General features: G+C 32.5%; 1 protein-coding gene across 50 annotated transcripts in view; it reads left to right on the plus strand.

Annotated features, from left to right (window-relative positions):
* The window catches only part of LOC117231902 (calcium-activated potassium channel slowpoke), a 105,406-nt gene that overhangs the window by 11,555 nt on the left and 76,659 nt on the right, over positions 1-17,192 (plus strand). For all 50 annotated transcript variants that reach the window (XM_033490793.1, XM_033490790.1, XM_033490787.1 and 47 more), the window contains exon 2: positions 16,980-17,041. In XM_033490793.1, coding sequence (XP_033346684.1) covers positions 16,980-17,041 — 62 coding nt within the window. The remainder of the gene's footprint in view (positions 1-16,979; positions 17,042-17,192) is intronic.

Below are 17,192 nucleotides of genomic sequence, written 5' to 3' on the forward strand. Positions count from 1 at the left end.
AACGCGCGCAACCACGTGTGGCACTGCGCATCTAAAGTGGATCTGTCTTTGGAAAGCGTAGAATATTTATTGATTAATTTTTATGCGTTTCTTTTTGTTATTTTGTATTTTTATTGCTGAATGTTCTGAATGCGCGCGTTTATATATTAACAGAATGCGGACTTTTATGTAGTTCCATATTTTTATGGACTTAGCTAAAAACGTGGGGTTTACATAGAGATTTGTTCCACCGGCTAAACAGGATTTATTTTAGATATTTTAAGTACTTTTGCATATTGCATTCCGTGGATTTTTTTCTTACATTCCTCATAAATGAATAAATATTATGTATGCATTACATATGCAGTGTACATATTAGTAAAAAGCAGGATCCACGGTTTAGTTATTACCGTAATTGGTATATGGAGTTCACGATTTATGCGTTAACTGCTACTACAAAAGATATAGTCTCCGGCTATCGAATTAGAATCACGTACAAGGATCTAGTTTTTTATCTAGCATGTTATGTTATAAACGGCAAATTGTTCGACGATCGTCAGTAATCGTGAGAATTATCCAACTTTGTGGGGTTCTTAACTGTTATGGCTGTTCTTTAAGGTGTACACTTGTGTAATTCCTGAAGTACGAGGAGAAAGGAAAGCGCTTCTTGACTCGATATACGCAGTTAAGAAAACAAACACCGAGATAGTCGAGCGGTATATGGGGTGATCTATATAAATATACAACTTGCAATGTTCTGTGTTACGAATCGGATATTTCTTTTGTATGTATTTCTCTTACATCGTCAAAGCGATCAAAAATGAATTTAAAGGAAGAAAATAAATAATTTAAAAAATAATATATCCGTAAGTATTTTGCAAATCTGTGTATATAACAATTGTATTACCTTTTTAAAGAAAATGTTATGTTTCCGCTCTTTTTTTATACATCGAATCATCTTGTTATTTTGCGTTAGAAATAAAATAGTAAATAAAAATAAAGTTAATTATTGTTCTCATGTAATCGTACATCGAAATGAATTATTTTGGATTTAATATAAAACTTTGATCATCTAACAATTACCGCATATTTTTGCAATTGAATTAGAAAATATCGTTGTCGATTTTATCTCTTTGATGGATAAAGAAACGATGTTTCTCGGATGGATCTCGCTACTTTGATCGAATATTTTACTGCGCGAATGTTCCATTAGATATGACACGGAGGAATTTCACGGAGGATTTTCCCAGTTAACGAGCCGATTTCATGCAGGACAAGATAGTTTATTTATTCGAATGGTATAATTGGAGTGTAAACTTTTAGTCAACGTCCCCGAGCAAGCGATTCGTTGCTCGACCTATATAACAAAATTTAACCTCTTTTTACGGATTGATATCTATTTTTCTTCGAACGTATCAAGCGATACCATATCTATCTCATTGGTTATTTAATTCGCATCCCATTTCTACCTCAACCGACGACAGATGAAGAGTTTTTAGAACTACTGATCGGGTTTCGTCCTTCGTATACGGTCTATTTTTGTGATTCTGAAAGCTGCGCTTTACGAATCTTTAATAAATTCTTTAATAAGAATTTGATGTTCAAATGTGGATATGTTGAGCGACCTCTATACCGTGGAATATTTTATCGTATGTTCCAATTTGTTCCTATTTAGCTACATGTATATCATATTTCAATGCTGTTACCTGTAAAAGCAAAGTACCATTGACGAATACATAAGTATTATCGACTGTAGAATTTTCATTAATCCTTCCTTGTATTTTGTAATAGATCTGTGGTAGAGCTGCAAATAGAGCTGCAACGTATGAAATGTTCATTTGAATGTGAGGTGGTATGTTGTCGAGTGCCGCCACAGTACTCCTTTACTAGTGATAACGTTTCTTCTATGTGTTGTAAAGCGTCAGCCGTTTTGTTGTCAAACCCGTGCAGATGTTGCGCAAAGTCTTTGATGTGGCGGTGGATATATCGGTACGGTGCAGAGCGTTCCTGTGTACGGTCGCAGGCCTCTGTTCCTCCTCTTTTTTAGTATGAAATGCTGATGGTGATGCCCATGAACTTTGCAATGGCCACATCACTTCTGCCTTGGTCATCGTCTCGTATCCTGTCACCTGCTTTGTGTGTCGACCGGAGGTGAGGTGTCGAGGTTTGCTGAAAATGCAAGGGCCGTTCCGTGTTCGTCGTAGCGGTAGGTCCAGATTGCCACAGTCTTAGATTTGCGATGATGGAAGTCTCGGTAGCGCTATCACGGTCACACCTCTTTTTCGCTGTCGATCACGTCGGGGTCACCAATTTGAGGTGGTATGTTGTCGAGTGCCGCCACAAATGTATCAGACTTTTTATTTATCTTATATCAAGAAGTTATTTGACTTACTTACGATACGATTTGTTTAGAAGTAAATGTCCATTTATGCTTTCTTATATTGCATTTTAGTATATCATTAGTAATAAGCTCATGAAGCTTGTTTGCAAAAATGCAACAAATGACAATTTCATTCGTGAGTTTAAACTTGTTGTTGCCTATTATGCACAAATAACGTTACAATAATTTTTTAGAAAGAATATTACTATGTTCATCTTGGGTCTTCCATATTTTTTTCTAACGGAACTATTTAAGAAATACGAAGAACAAAAGCGTAATCACAAAGACTCTATAAAATTACAAATTTTAATTACGTTAATTTACAGAACCGATAAAGCTTTACACCGTAGAATAGGCAATAAATGAATTATTGTAGTTGTTCGAATTAAATTATCTACGTAAATTAAGTTAAAAAATGGAAGTAGAGAGAAATTAAAAGAGATTAGATTAAAAGGTATGATCATATTTAGAAGAAAAGTCGTTAGTTTCAGGCTGGCAGACAGCCAGTGTCAGGTTCAGGCTTGAGAAGAGATTCGGGGTGACGCTGCTGGTAGAGAACACATAACAATTGTCTGTACATTGGTCCAGTTGGAGCTAAAATGTTAGATAGGACTCAAAGCCTTTGTCCTTCTTCGTTCGACTGACACGATTTCGCTGTGCCAAGGCTTATTAAAGATAATCTAGTTTCCAGTTAAGAACGAGATGCATACATAGTTTATAATACGTGTTTACTCTCCAGATACTGGCGATGAGTTTCCCTCAAAACTTCATATTTCTAAATATTCGTTCATCTGCATCTGTGCAAATGTTGTTTGCATAATTGCATTAGCCCATTCTGTGGCTATGCGAATTAACTGAAACGAGTGCAAATCAGGCTTAGCCAAACGAAGCAAAGCTTTTTCCTACCTCGTTATCAACTTGTTAAGAATTTTTTTTTAATCATGTGGTCGTTTCGCCTATTCCCTTTATTTTTATTGTCGAGGTTTATCAAACGAGTAAATATCGCCGCTTCATACTGATAGTGGTACAATTTAAAACATGTAAATTTTAGAGAAGACGCTTTTTTAAATTTACATTTTTGAAAATATCAAGTACAGGCCTTATTAATACAACTGCCCTCCGACGCAAAACCGATGGATTTATAAATATGCCGTTTTACATGATAAGAGCTTGAACATAGTGTAGACCTTGTATTCGATAAGTGCAGGTTTGAAATTGTTTGGGTTACGTTGCTATCAATGCCGAACAGCAGTGCGTGATAATTTAGCTAAGCAAAAGAAATATTCCAGTATACAATATTTTCTATATAATTGGTCGAAAATCGGCACTCGGTGATTAATCATCGTGTACAGGACTCGATTGCATATAACGGATACGACTCGACATTTTATTGAACTTAGAAAAAGACAGTGCGAGTGAAAGAGAATGAGGTCCGAGATTCGGTTTGATGAAAAGAAACGTATCGATTAAACCGATGATTAAAATTAATTCTAATTAAAACAATTGCAATATAATTGATATAATCATATAATAATATTATTATATCAATCATACAATATAATTGATATGATTGATATAATTTGCAGTGTATTTGCTTATGTAGTGACATTAGCTTATCTTCTTTCGTCTATTACATATACATGTAAATGTGATTTAAACTATATCGTGTTTGATTTCATTTTAATTAGAAAAATTTCACAAATACTTTAGTAAAAGTTTAATTTTTAAAAAGTCAAAAATAAAAAAATGTAATCATTGTCTCGTGGGAAATTAGTATTTTTTCATGGATTGTTGAATTCGGTTCAGGTTACACTACTCAGCTATCGAACTTCGGAGTGAGTCACCGCGTGTGTCAAAGGGAACACTAGAACTTCTTGGGGGGGGGTTCTTCCCCCAGTAGCGGGGATGATGAACGATTAATTATGAAGAACATAGTGACGATTACTTATGTAGAAAATATAAAGACATACATTGTGATTTACACGAATAAAGATTTGCATTGAGTTCGTGTGTTAGGGATAATCATAGTTATGTTAAGTTTACAATATGGACGAGATTCTTTTGTTATGTTTCAAGTTAACATTCTAATGCTCGTTTATTTATTATTTTATCTATTTTTCGTTTATTGCTAAAAAAGTTTCCACTTTTTCCAATTAACTTCTAAGTAATGCAGAACTTAAAGTTTTTCTTGATTTTCAGCAAAATTATCTAGGTTTTGCCAATCAAATTCTGTCAGAATGTTAGATATATATAAGAAAAAGATATTATATCAATACAAATCGTTTGAAAGTTCATTCGAAAATCGACAAAATTTTCTATAATGTTCGTGTCCGAGATATCTTCAAAATAAGCTGTTTCCTTTTTTGGTAAATATCTCCGGAATAAAAACATGATTTTGATATTGCCGGTATTGGAAGCAGAGCGTAAAGTGCTTCGTTGGGGCGAACGGTTGGTCATATGAAATTCCTACCTTTTTTTTTAACGTGTCGCAGCACTTGACCTAAATTGTTTACGACCACTAGCACGGGAAGATAGGGACAAAGACAAAAGCAGTGGCAAAATAAAACACAACCGCGGAGACCAAGTAGAAAGAGGTGGAATTAAAGAGGAAGCGATTGTCGACGCCGTGTTTATAGTAGAAACCACTTCCGTCATGAGGGTCGTTATCACGCTCACGGTTCCTGCTATTAGTTTCTATCTTCGGTTAACAAAGTCGTTAAACCGTATGCTTGGCAACCATGCTCGAAACATGATTGAAATATTTATGTTACTTGGTCTTTTACTATATTTTTATCTTACTTTTACTCTATATTTATGTGACTTGGTTTATTGCTCGTATATACTCATATATGTATGTCTATATATATACATACATATCCATAATATCATTTATTAACGTCATAGTTAAACAATAATCAGTTTATCCATTTATGATATCTTAATGCTTTTTTTCATCATGTGTATGTATATATTTTGTGATAATCATATGTGTTTTGTAATAATATGTTAGGTTTCATTGAGAAAAAGTCTGATAAATCGTTACCTTGATAATTTGAATTATCAGGACACTAATCGTCAGTCACGCATTGCTTGGATAATTGAATATCTTTGTTTTTACACATATGAAAGGAGATCATTGAACTACCGAACTATTTTATATTACGTTTGAACTATAACATATGAAACAAGATTATTGAATTGTTTCATAAATGTAAATTTATCTCTCTACTCTTTCAGTTTCGCGAAGAGAATCATCTTCAAATTTTCTGTTGATCGATGTTTCCATAATTGATCTTCTGATAATTCAGATTCAAGCGTATTAACTCTAACAGAATTCTATATCGGTATTATCGTTCTCGTTAATAATAAGTCAACAGGTGTAGAATATGGAAAAAAGAATGAAAATTTGTTCTCCAATAACGATCCTAAATTTTCCATTAATCTATGTTCCAACATCTTCCATTGATCATTCTACTAATAGTTGCTCTGATAATTTAGTTTCCACTCTAATTAATTTTGATTAAGTTCTATATTAATATTCATTATTTCCACGAATTATTAATAGCGTAGGGTATGGAAAAAAAGAATTGAAAATTTCTCGCCAAAAGCATCCCCAAATTATTCATCAATCAGTATCTCAATATCGTTCCGATCGTTCTGTTAATCGATTAATCGATGCCCTGATAATCAAGCCAATAGCGTCGGGTATGGAAGAAAAATAGTAAATTTTGTATAGGTATCGTGGTTGGTTTGGCACGTCTGTGTCGTTTTATCGGCGATAGAATTTCAGGACTTAATTTCGCGTTTACTCCTATAAATAGTAGTTGGGCGAGAAAAACTCGGTCGAGTCTGGCGTTGGCGCGAAACGACGGAAACTTGGGGCTATGCCATCTCGGGATGTAAAATTTCTTGCCTGGCAACCAGTCGCCCGTCCTCCTACTTTCTGCCACTTAGTGCGTTTTAATTTGGGCCATTCTTATACTGGCCAATCCACCGTATTTCGGTGAAATAGACAGTTTGTTACAAGGCAAATGCCTTTGCACCGTTCCTTCTGCCATTATCTTTTCCAATCTCGATTCATTTTTAAACGACTTGCTGACACACACACGTGTGTGTATATCTATCTTTTATCAAACATTTAAACAGTTTTAGTTATTCAGTTTTATTAAAATTGTTTCAGTTTTAGGTTCATTTTCATATTTACCTAACGGTTTGCTATTGTTCTAACACAGAATTGTTTCAAAGTATTAAAATTATTCAAATTTAAGGAACAGGTATGAAATACATAAAATTCTTGAATTTTCATCAGATATAAATAGTTCCAGGAAGAGATTAATAATGATTAATATTCTTCTAGAAACTTTGATCTAATAAGTAAATACGACATTCCTAATTTTGATAAAAATTAATATTATAGCTTTTTTTGTAGACTCTAGAATTGACAGTGATCTACACGAATCCCTGTGAACGTTAGAATGATAAAAAATGAAAAATACAAAATACAAATAATACCGATGATATCTTATACTTAAATTACCTAAAATATTCTCTATCCATATGACTTTGTTTATGTTAATAATAGAAAGAGCTATTAATTGTTAATGCAAATACACGTCAACGTTTGGTATAAATAATAAGATCCATCAATCAGTGTATCATAAAAATTATAAATCCATTTCAATAGAGTAGAGGAGCTTTCGTATTAAGTTCTAAAAGAATGTAAATTGAAAATGCAGATATTTCTCAAAGAATAATACTGATTCGAGTACTATAAAACATTTTCAGAGAAACATCAATAGTATCTGCAACGTTAACAGCAATGCAATAAACATAAATCGTTCTTTCACTCAACACGTGTACACCGGTATGTAAAGAGCACGTGGGCTTGGTTAAAATAAATCAGAATGAACGGTGTCTTAAACCAATATAAATTTCCAATCTCCAAAGATCGGCGCAGCAATCTATTTATTATCGTTTCATCAAGATTGATCGGGATTGTTTGATAGGATCTCGTAGACACTTAGATCGCGAGAGCACGGGCACAAGTATATCCATGTATATCCAACGATACGAAAATAGCGAGGGCAACTCGTGATGAGTCTGCCCGAGACCCACGCTAATTCGCACGCTAAAATAAGAACAGCAATTCTTATTTATAGCGAGGTGCGATAGGTCAGATTGTCACTTACAAGGAAAATAAAACAACCATTCGACGTAACCAAAAATTTGTCTTACTTTTCCCGGAAATGTTAAACGAATAAAGCGAAGTAACTGTAATTCGAATAGAATATTACCTTTAGCATTCACGACATAACATTTGGTTTCGTCTCGTTTCGTCTTGTCTAGCCTCATTTAGTCCCGTCTAGTCTCGTTTCCTTGCTTTCGTTTCTCTGCCTGTGGACAGGTTATTTTTGAAGATGCTCCTATGTTTATTATTAAAGCTGCAGCTACTTATTATGCTTAAATCTATATTACGAGATTACATTTTAGACTGTACCGCGAGACAATGAAGTAATAAATGATCGTAGAAACGATAGTGATGTCTATACACAGGCTCATCTTCTTGTCGCTCTTTGAGATGAGTGTGTAAGTGAGTAGTAGTAGATTGTATAATGAAGAAAATTGCAATTTTTATGGATCTTCGATATGCTTCCTTGGTATGATAATATTGTGAAACATTCTTAAATACATTCCCAGATACATTCTTCAGTTACAGTTATTAATTGCGAATCAGTGAGTCGAAGAATGGTACAAGTTGAAGAACAACATTTTCAGGTATCTTGCAAAATAGTTTTAGTTTGCACAAGGTGATAGCGTATGATTTAATGATACTGCCACGATTTAAGCAATGTTATGTTAACTCTGATAAACGTTCATATTACAAAATAAATTGTGGATCAAATCTTTTAGATGTTTTATGTATTAAAACAAAGTTACATCGAGGTTATACTGATTTTAAGGTTCATCAATTTAGTGAATGTAGTTAATTTAAACAAATTGATCGAAATGGTGTTGATAGAAAGTTGCTAGTAGAAGTTTGAGATTAGTTAATAATTTATGAATTAGTAAAATTAATAAATTGATAAGTTACAAGTTGTTCCATAATAAATGTTGACAAGAATGTTATATTCGTATTTAATAAAATCCAAATTCGCAAAATAGTTATCGATGAGTTCGTTCAAAGTCCAGATTGGTCAATTTTTTTTCTAAAAGAATTATTTAGCCGAACGAGTTCAGGATTCACGGTACGTGCATTTCTTTAGCGTTGTCCTTTGGAAAAAGCAATTGGTTGGAAAAGCTTCTGACGATGAAAAAGGATAAACCACCAACGATAGTGATAACCTAGTGACCTACCTCTCAGTTGCCACGCTACCCGGTCGTCTTTGAAAGCTACTAGCATCACAGGTGCACAACTAGGCCTATTTTGCTAAGAAAAGATAGACTCGTTATTGTTGTGTTTCATTAAAATCACTCACGACTTATACGATATCTAATTTCGATAACATTTAATAATATTTGCCATATTCATCTAATTTGTTTTAAATTACATATCGTGTTTGCAACTGACTAATTTAAAATTTGTTTTACCTTCAGTTCCCTGTAACAATGCCCGAGTTCAAGTTTTCATGACTTTCTTTATGATAAATTTTGAAAAATTAAAATTAACATTTCTTTTAAATTAATCATTTATAGATACAAATAATTTAATAGTTTTTAATTTAATAGTATAATAGATAGACTGATTAATGTGTCAATGTACAGAGCTATGGAGTGTTGTTTAATTGATCATGAGTTCTTGTATAGAGAAATCGAGAGTGTTCATACTTTAATGAGGTTAATTTCAAAGTTATAGCTATAGATAATGCTTGAGGAATTTCGCTTGATTTAACCCCTTCGCGACTTTAATACATATCTCGCTCAAAGAATCGTGGATAAAAATTAATTCGTGAAACATGTCGGTGGATGCAAATAGGTTAGCGACGTCAGATGAAACTATATAGATGTTGTATTTTTGGAAACAAATTTTTTTCTGTTTTTTATGCATGAAACAACTCAAAGCATGACGTAACACAATGTTATAGTTCTTACAAAAATAAAAATAAATTTAGAAACTTATAATTATCGCGAAAGCAACTAGAGAAACGGAATCTAACTATAGAGTTGTTTCATTTTTTTAGATTAGTATTTCGTTTTGAACATTATATATATTTTTGAATACCATATATACTGTACATTCTTGTACATAAAATTTTTTTTATAAATACATAAACATTTAGGATCTATCATTAATAATCTTAAAAAAATTAGGATGAAGATTTCTGTCCCGTTCCCTTGTAACGACTTATATTTATCTAATGTAAACAGAAAAAAGAAAGAAGAAAATTTAAAATTAAATATTAGTATTAGCTGTATGAAACAGACTAATAGCAATTTACCAATTATAAATCGAGTTTTCATGCATTTATGGAAAATCGAAAATTGCAAACATGCACATATTATGCAAAAATATTCAATGTATAATAATCACCATAATATTTAATGGCTGGAACAAATTTCTGTCTAGCTTCTGGTTTAATCGTGTTTATAAAAATCTAAATTTGCATAAAGATTCACAGTCTAGCAACAAATAATAATTTCGTCTCCCTTGCAAAATTTCAATTAGTATCAAATTTTGCATTTAATCTTTTCTATGATCTCGATAGCATAATTAAAATAATAAACAAATTGCGAATGTTCATGCATTTATGGAAAATTGAAAGTTGTAAAAATGCTTACACTATGCAAAAATATTCAGTGTATAATAATCACCGTAATATTTAATGACTGGGATAAATCTCTGTTTAGTTTGTATTTTGATCACGCTTATAAAAATTTAAATTTGCGTAAAGAAGATCCGGAAGTAGAATTCCGTAATAAAAATGCCAGATCATAGCCTAGGAATAAATAATAATTTCATCTTTCATTCAAAATCCCAATTCGTATTTTCTCAAAGCAAATACATTGCCATTCATATCGTCAACTATATTATCGAATAAGCGAAACGTTGATGTGAAAAAAAGCGGATTGGGAGGTTTAATTAAATGAGCGTTACGGCTTATTGATAGTAAATCGATCAGAATTCCATTAAGCGTGAGTATCCATGTTTACTCAGAAGGTGAAAGAGTGTAGCAGATAAGGCAAGAGACAAAAGAGACCTGATGTATGCTTTCCTGTCTCTTTCTGTATTCCCAGAAACGCTGACTCCGCTCGTTTTGTCTGTCGAACAGGCTGACGAGAAAGTAAAGCAAAACAGAAAAAAAAATGAAAGCAATAAGGAAAAAGAAGATTTCTGAACCTCGAGCTCTGAACCTCATCCCTCTGGAAGCAGCGTTTCTTTAGCGAATCAGCGATGCGTGGCTGAGTTACCTGAAAGCTGAAAACCTGCTGTGCTCTCTCTGTTCTAGTCGGCTATGAAGCGAGAAGGTAGAGCACACGTCGCCGTAATTTCCATGTAATTTCACTGTGACAAAGCGCGTGCAAGAATATATCACGCGACTATCATTTGAGAGATAAACATAGGATTCATTCCTTTCAAACCGATTGTCAGCCCCAAGCGTTTCTCTGCTTTACGAGTTCTTCGTCTTGTGGGATTGCCAATTATCTTGATGCTTGCATACTTCGTACGTGTCAAGATCGAAGTGCTGACAGAATAATCTGAATTCCAAGTATGGCTATAGTACGTATCGGAAACCGGAAGTGGTCATATGTCCGAAGAGGTGAGCTTTCAAGAATTGGGTCGAATTATCCGATTCGTGCCACTGAAACCGTGCTTTGTCGTGCGTGCATCGAAGGTAAAAGTGAGAAGCAGGCAGCGCGAGTAAGAGTGAATAGGTAGAGTGTAATAGAATACCATAGAGTTAGGTCATTCCTTACCCTTAATCGTATATTATGTATTTCTTTAGTTTAGTGAAAAGTTGTTGGTTAAATATAATCGTGTCCGATATCAATAATCCGACCAACATTATTTCGCAATAGCGTCATAAAAAATAGAAAAAATTATACTTTTCCAATTTCGGTAATTCGATTCCGGGTTGAATTACATCGATGTGGATCATAGATAACGCCGAGGGCCGCCAGTTCCACGAATTGGCGCGAATAATTCCCATGTCCTAGCACAATTTTCCACGTACGTCAGGACATTAGTGTTACTTCTTCCAGTGATCGTTCTGTTCACGTTAAAAGTAACAATTTCATACAGTTTCGTCAAAATGAATACATTATTTGAAATTTGTTATTTGAATAATTATTGAAAGAATGCAAATACTTTTAGCAAATAATTATTGTAGTAATTAAAACTATAACTAATTAACTAAAACTATTTCTTAATAAACTAATATATATATAAAATATAATCCCTATAATATTAACTTTTATTGGAGTAGAAACAGGATTATTTATAGCTATTTATTTTCATAACATCACTCTAATTGCAATTGTTTATGTATAGCGAATTTGGATACACATTAAAGTTTCGTAGTTCTTGTATTTTTACAAGGATTTTTCGAAAGTTTTATGTTCTAATTTCACTCTTTATTTGTGTTTCAATAGATAAAAGGATATTTAGTACTTTGAGAATAAATTTAGCTTGCATTTGAAACGAACATATTAGTCACATTAAGACGTTTTATAAATATAGAAGAACACGATTCAGTCGAAAGTTCCTTTTTTGATGAGTAATGTTCTATATCTGATGGGCTGAATTCTCTTCCTTTGATATGTTAAATATACTAAATCTTCTGAATATTTAGTTATACGTAAGAATTTCAGTTTGTGTATTTTACTTCACACATTTGCAACGAGTTCTAAGCAACGGTGTTGAAGTAACACTTGTTTATTTTACGGTTATAAAATTTGCAGTTGTAACTATGCGTATATATAATATGTAGCATACATATGTATACGTAATTTATTTAACCGATATTTCAGGCAATTGACAGCTGCAATAACTAAAGATTATTTATTATTACCTCCTTTTATGTATCCATTACTATGAAATGTCCTAATTGCACATACATATATACGAGTACATTATATATTTTAATTAGAATTGTCGTATGAGTTATTAGTTACGTCACGAAATCGAATGTCATTTTTAGCATCGCGTGAAAATAGAACGAGGGTTATATTCGAGGGTCAAATTCTAAAACGTCGAACAAAATGAGTTGTATAATGCAAAAGCGTTATTAATTATCTATAAAATGTTAATTGTATGTAGTGTGGAATATTGATAAAATATACTATCGGTACGTACATAGAAACATATTCTTGGAAAGAATTTCATTCGTTATTTATTTAATAAATATTTGACCTTATGTGATCATCAAATCAGGGAGCTTAGTGCAAGTCAAATGATCTATTATCGATTTAGCTGGTGTTACTTTGCTAGCTTGCATCATGGCAGGAACAATTGAAAATATTTACGAGCTTTGAAGACTCGACTTGACTTTAAGAGCAATGCTTGTCTTAAAAGAGGGTTATCGACGTGTTCCGATTGGAGTTTCAAACGAGATTGACCTTTTGCGGAGGAGGTGAATATCGATAGCGTTACGATACATATGATTAATTCGGATGCCGAAAATTAATTATCATCAATTACTATCGACAACGCTAAAGAAGAAAAGATTTGTTGTATATACAACAAGGTTTGTAACAGAGATGTTAGAGTAATAGTAAATAATCGGGAAAATTCATATGATTTTTCTATACGAGTTTAGGCTCGGGACAAGTTACTGAAGACATAAATTTAGCATTTGGAGAAGGATTATGTAACTGTTAGGACAGTTTAACGTTGCTTCGTGAAATTCAAGGCTAGTGATTTTTCATTTGAAAACGTGTCGAGGAACAATTATGTTTAAATGAAAATAAATTGTTCTGTCATTATTTATTACTTTGTTCAAAGAAGAAAAGTAAAGAAAACATATTACCATTTGTTGCGTGACAATCAGTAACGTTCAACAACAATACAATGGCTTCATGAAAATGTCTTCATCGTATCGTCCAAAGAAACTAATACTATTTACTGAATTTGTTCATTACTATTTCCTACATATAATAATCTAGAACCACAATTGTGATATTAATATTTTGAAAAAAAAATCCTTGTTGTTGGACAAAATGTTGCACGATAATATTCATACAATAGTTCATTGATCCTCTGTAGTATCTATGACTTTTTGTTCGCATAAACAGTAGCAGGAATTCAGATAAGTAGATTCAATCGGCAGAAGTTTATGTAGTCAGACATATACTAGTGGAGCTCCATTTATTAGAACGAAACTTTAGTTAACGCTTGATTAAATAAACTTCTATCTATTAAATCCACTCTGAATCCAATCTGAAGGCGAATTTCCATTATGTGAACGGAGAATTATAAATTGCCAGGAAAATCAGTGAATTCTTATATTACACTGATTGAGTGAACTCCAACCCATCATAATCTATTACGTGAAAGTGAATACCTATTCTACGAATGAAAAATCAAGTGAACAGTTGCTTCTATTATATGAATTGTTTATTTCTCGATTTATTCAGCTTCAGACGAATAAAGTTGTCCCGTATAGTCCCGTATAGTTAGTTAAATAAACGAAGAACATATAAATGAAATTCTACTACATTGTCGATACGTGTATGAATATGAACGATAAGCAGGACCCTTAAATTTACAACTATAATACGAAATTACACGTAAGATCGTAAAGTTAGTGAAATGATTGTACTTTGGCTTTCATGGCCTTCCATTCCCTTCCGTGGTTGGCAAACGAATATGAGAAACGTCCGTGCATGGTCTTCATATTTGGGTGACCTAGATTTTCGTAGCGCAGCTGCATACACTCAGATGGTGCATCGACAGAATGACCTTACATGCTCTTCTGCACTCCTACAGCTCTAGAGTAGATACGTATGTACATGAATATATGTATGTGCACGGTCTTCTGCAAATTTCAACGAGACAGGTACACGCGAAATATCCGACTGACAAAATTAAATTTGTGGTTCTATAGAGCTTATTATAAAATCGATTTAGTTTTTGACGCGTTTCAACAGGCTGAGTTCCAGAAGCAGTCGAAGGAACATTTTTCATTTTATATTCCCGTAATTAGTCATTTGGTAATCAAACATTCAACAACTTCACGTATAATAGATATCGATCGTTTATTTATGATTAAACACTACGTTTAGCTGAATATGTTTTACAGTGAAGAGCCATAACTGAATCAATAACTATAGCTTCACACGAGTCATTTCTTGTTGTGAATCAATTATGGAAATTAAACCTACTGTACCTTTTTCGGGTAACTTCTTTTTGTTCATAATAAGAAATATTTATTGATCAGGTTTTGTAATAAAAGCTACAATAAAACAAAATTATAATACGGAAATAATAACAAATAATAGAAACCAAAATATTGTCTCCGGCAATAAAACTTTTTAGTTTTAATAATTTTCTACTGCTTAATCCAAAAGCTCCAGAATCGCTTTGCGTAAGAATTCGACAATAATTAGAATGAATTTCGACTCATTACTCTCTGGTACTCTTAAGCAATTCAAGGATCGATCGATGAAGCCATCTCGTATTTTGCTATTTATTTTACTTTATCATATATTTACTAATCTTGTGATTGGTGATTGTTTTCTAAGTGTTGAAAATTGCTTAACCAATTTCCTGGTAGTGAAAATGTTATTTGGATGGCTGCAAATGGCAAGTTTTGCTTTATTAGATGATGAAAGGTTGATGCGAAATGGTTAAAGGCCAGATCCGGCAAATTCATTTCGATAATATATCAGTGACGATTAAGAGTCATGTGGCGAAATTTTTTGGTATCTGACGAGTTGCTGTCTGGCACGGAGCCAAGCAAAATCGATCGGCGGTTAAAGTACATAAGCCTTCTGCTTCTTTATTTATTCACGCTACTTGCGCTATACGCTTCAACGAGAAGTCTCATAGTACGGAAGTTGCACATATCTGTATATATGTTGCTACATGATATACGTGTATGCGAATGTTTGGCGCATCGATGACTCCGCCATCCAATGTATGTATATTTGCTTTCCATATTTTCTTGCGAGTAAACTAGGCGGAAGAAAATAATGGAATAATAGAAAAGATCCTCGTTTTCACAGTTGTTTGGCCATAGTCAGAGTTTGTTCGACGTAAAACTTCTATTCGTGTCTTTTCGTGACTACATTGCATTAGTCGGGAAGCATTACTTTGAGATATTTGTATTCTTTGGCAATGTTTAAAATAACAGTTATAACTGGCATTGTTCGAGATAATTGCTGCGGAAGTTCGTTTTGAGTTACAATCACAATCATATATTGTACCAACTGCTAGGATAGATATCAGTATATATTCTTATTTTCAAAAGCGTTTTATTATTAATAGATTGCGGATTTTTATGCATTTATGAAATTTTAAGGCCAAAAAATACACAAAATTCACATAATATTTAAAAATATATGAAATATACAAGGTGTAGTATTTGTTATAATTAGGCTCCGGATATTTATGCATTTGTAGGAAATTTAAGATTCCAAAAAACTATGGAGTGCATATAATATGTACAAAAAATATATACAATGTTTGAAGTAGAGTATCGTTTCTTTAATTATGTTCATAAAAATATAAGGTTGCATAAACGTCCGCAGTCTAGTTAAATTATTTAGTAGGTAAAACAAATTTCTGTCTAGGTTCCATTATATAGTCATAAAAATATGAATTTACATAAATATTCGCATTCTGACTTTCAGGTTCTACGTACTTTATTTTTATAGTACCAGACTTTTGTATTATCAAATTTCGTATATTATTAAACAATAGGAAGTTTAATATACAAAACTTGTACTTTTTTAATAATTTTTTAGTAAATGCTTTTAAAAAATATTTTTTTAGCCATTGCAAGTAATCTAGATTGTAATCGAAATAAAAATCAGAGAAAGTTGTTGTATAAAAATATACAATATTACAAAGTTCGCTCACGTATTATAGTTTTACTGTAATAGCAAATAATAAATACCAGTTGTTATATTTAATAGATTTTTTGCCTGCGTGTAGTAAGTAAAGACAATCGTGAAGTGAAACTGACGCTTGGAACGGTCGTGCATTTCGAAAAGTGCTAACAAAGAGGTTGAAGTACAGCCATGTGTCTACTTGTCGGCGCTAGTCAACGTTCGTAGACGAGTGAACTTCAAGTACCACTTTAATCGCATTTAGATGTTGAAACTTCTTATTACCAGTATTAAAATAACACAAATCTTTCAAACTAAAAATTACAATGTTATGAAATACACATACAAATTTGCTTAAAATAGGTAGTACATTAAAAAAAAAAATGTAAAATATTCTGATATGAAAACATGAATAGGAGATGGGAAGAAACAATTTGTATAATTAAAAATGTAGAATTATTGCCTTTATACCTTGTACATCAGTACAATTATTTATGTTAAAGAATATTATAAATATTTGAAATTCATTCCCTTACTTGAGATTTAAGTTTCCTATAGTTCATGATTTTCTGTAATGTTTTTTTAATTTAATGGCAGTAAGTGGTTTAACGTTGCATTATATTTTGTGTTCCAGGTGGTGTTAGTTTTCATTCTCAGTATAGCATCGCTTATAATATACTTCATCGATGCCTCCAGGTAAGGAAATCAATTATTTTTCAATTAAAAATATTACATCAAACGTTGCGGTATATTCCTGTTTAAATAAATATCATTTTAATCCTATATAATAATTCCAGTATAATTAAAACGAAGTCTAATTTTCGTTATCTGTTCGTATACTAAAATA

Source organism: Bombus vosnesenskii, unplaced genomic scaffold (genome assembly GCF_011952255.1).
Source record: "Bombus vosnesenskii isolate JDL3184/JDL3185 unplaced genomic scaffold, Bvos_JDL3184-5_v1.1 scf7180000013275, whole genome shotgun sequence".
NCBI lineage: Eukaryota > Metazoa > Arthropoda > Insecta > Hymenoptera > Apidae > Bombus > Bombus vosnesenskii.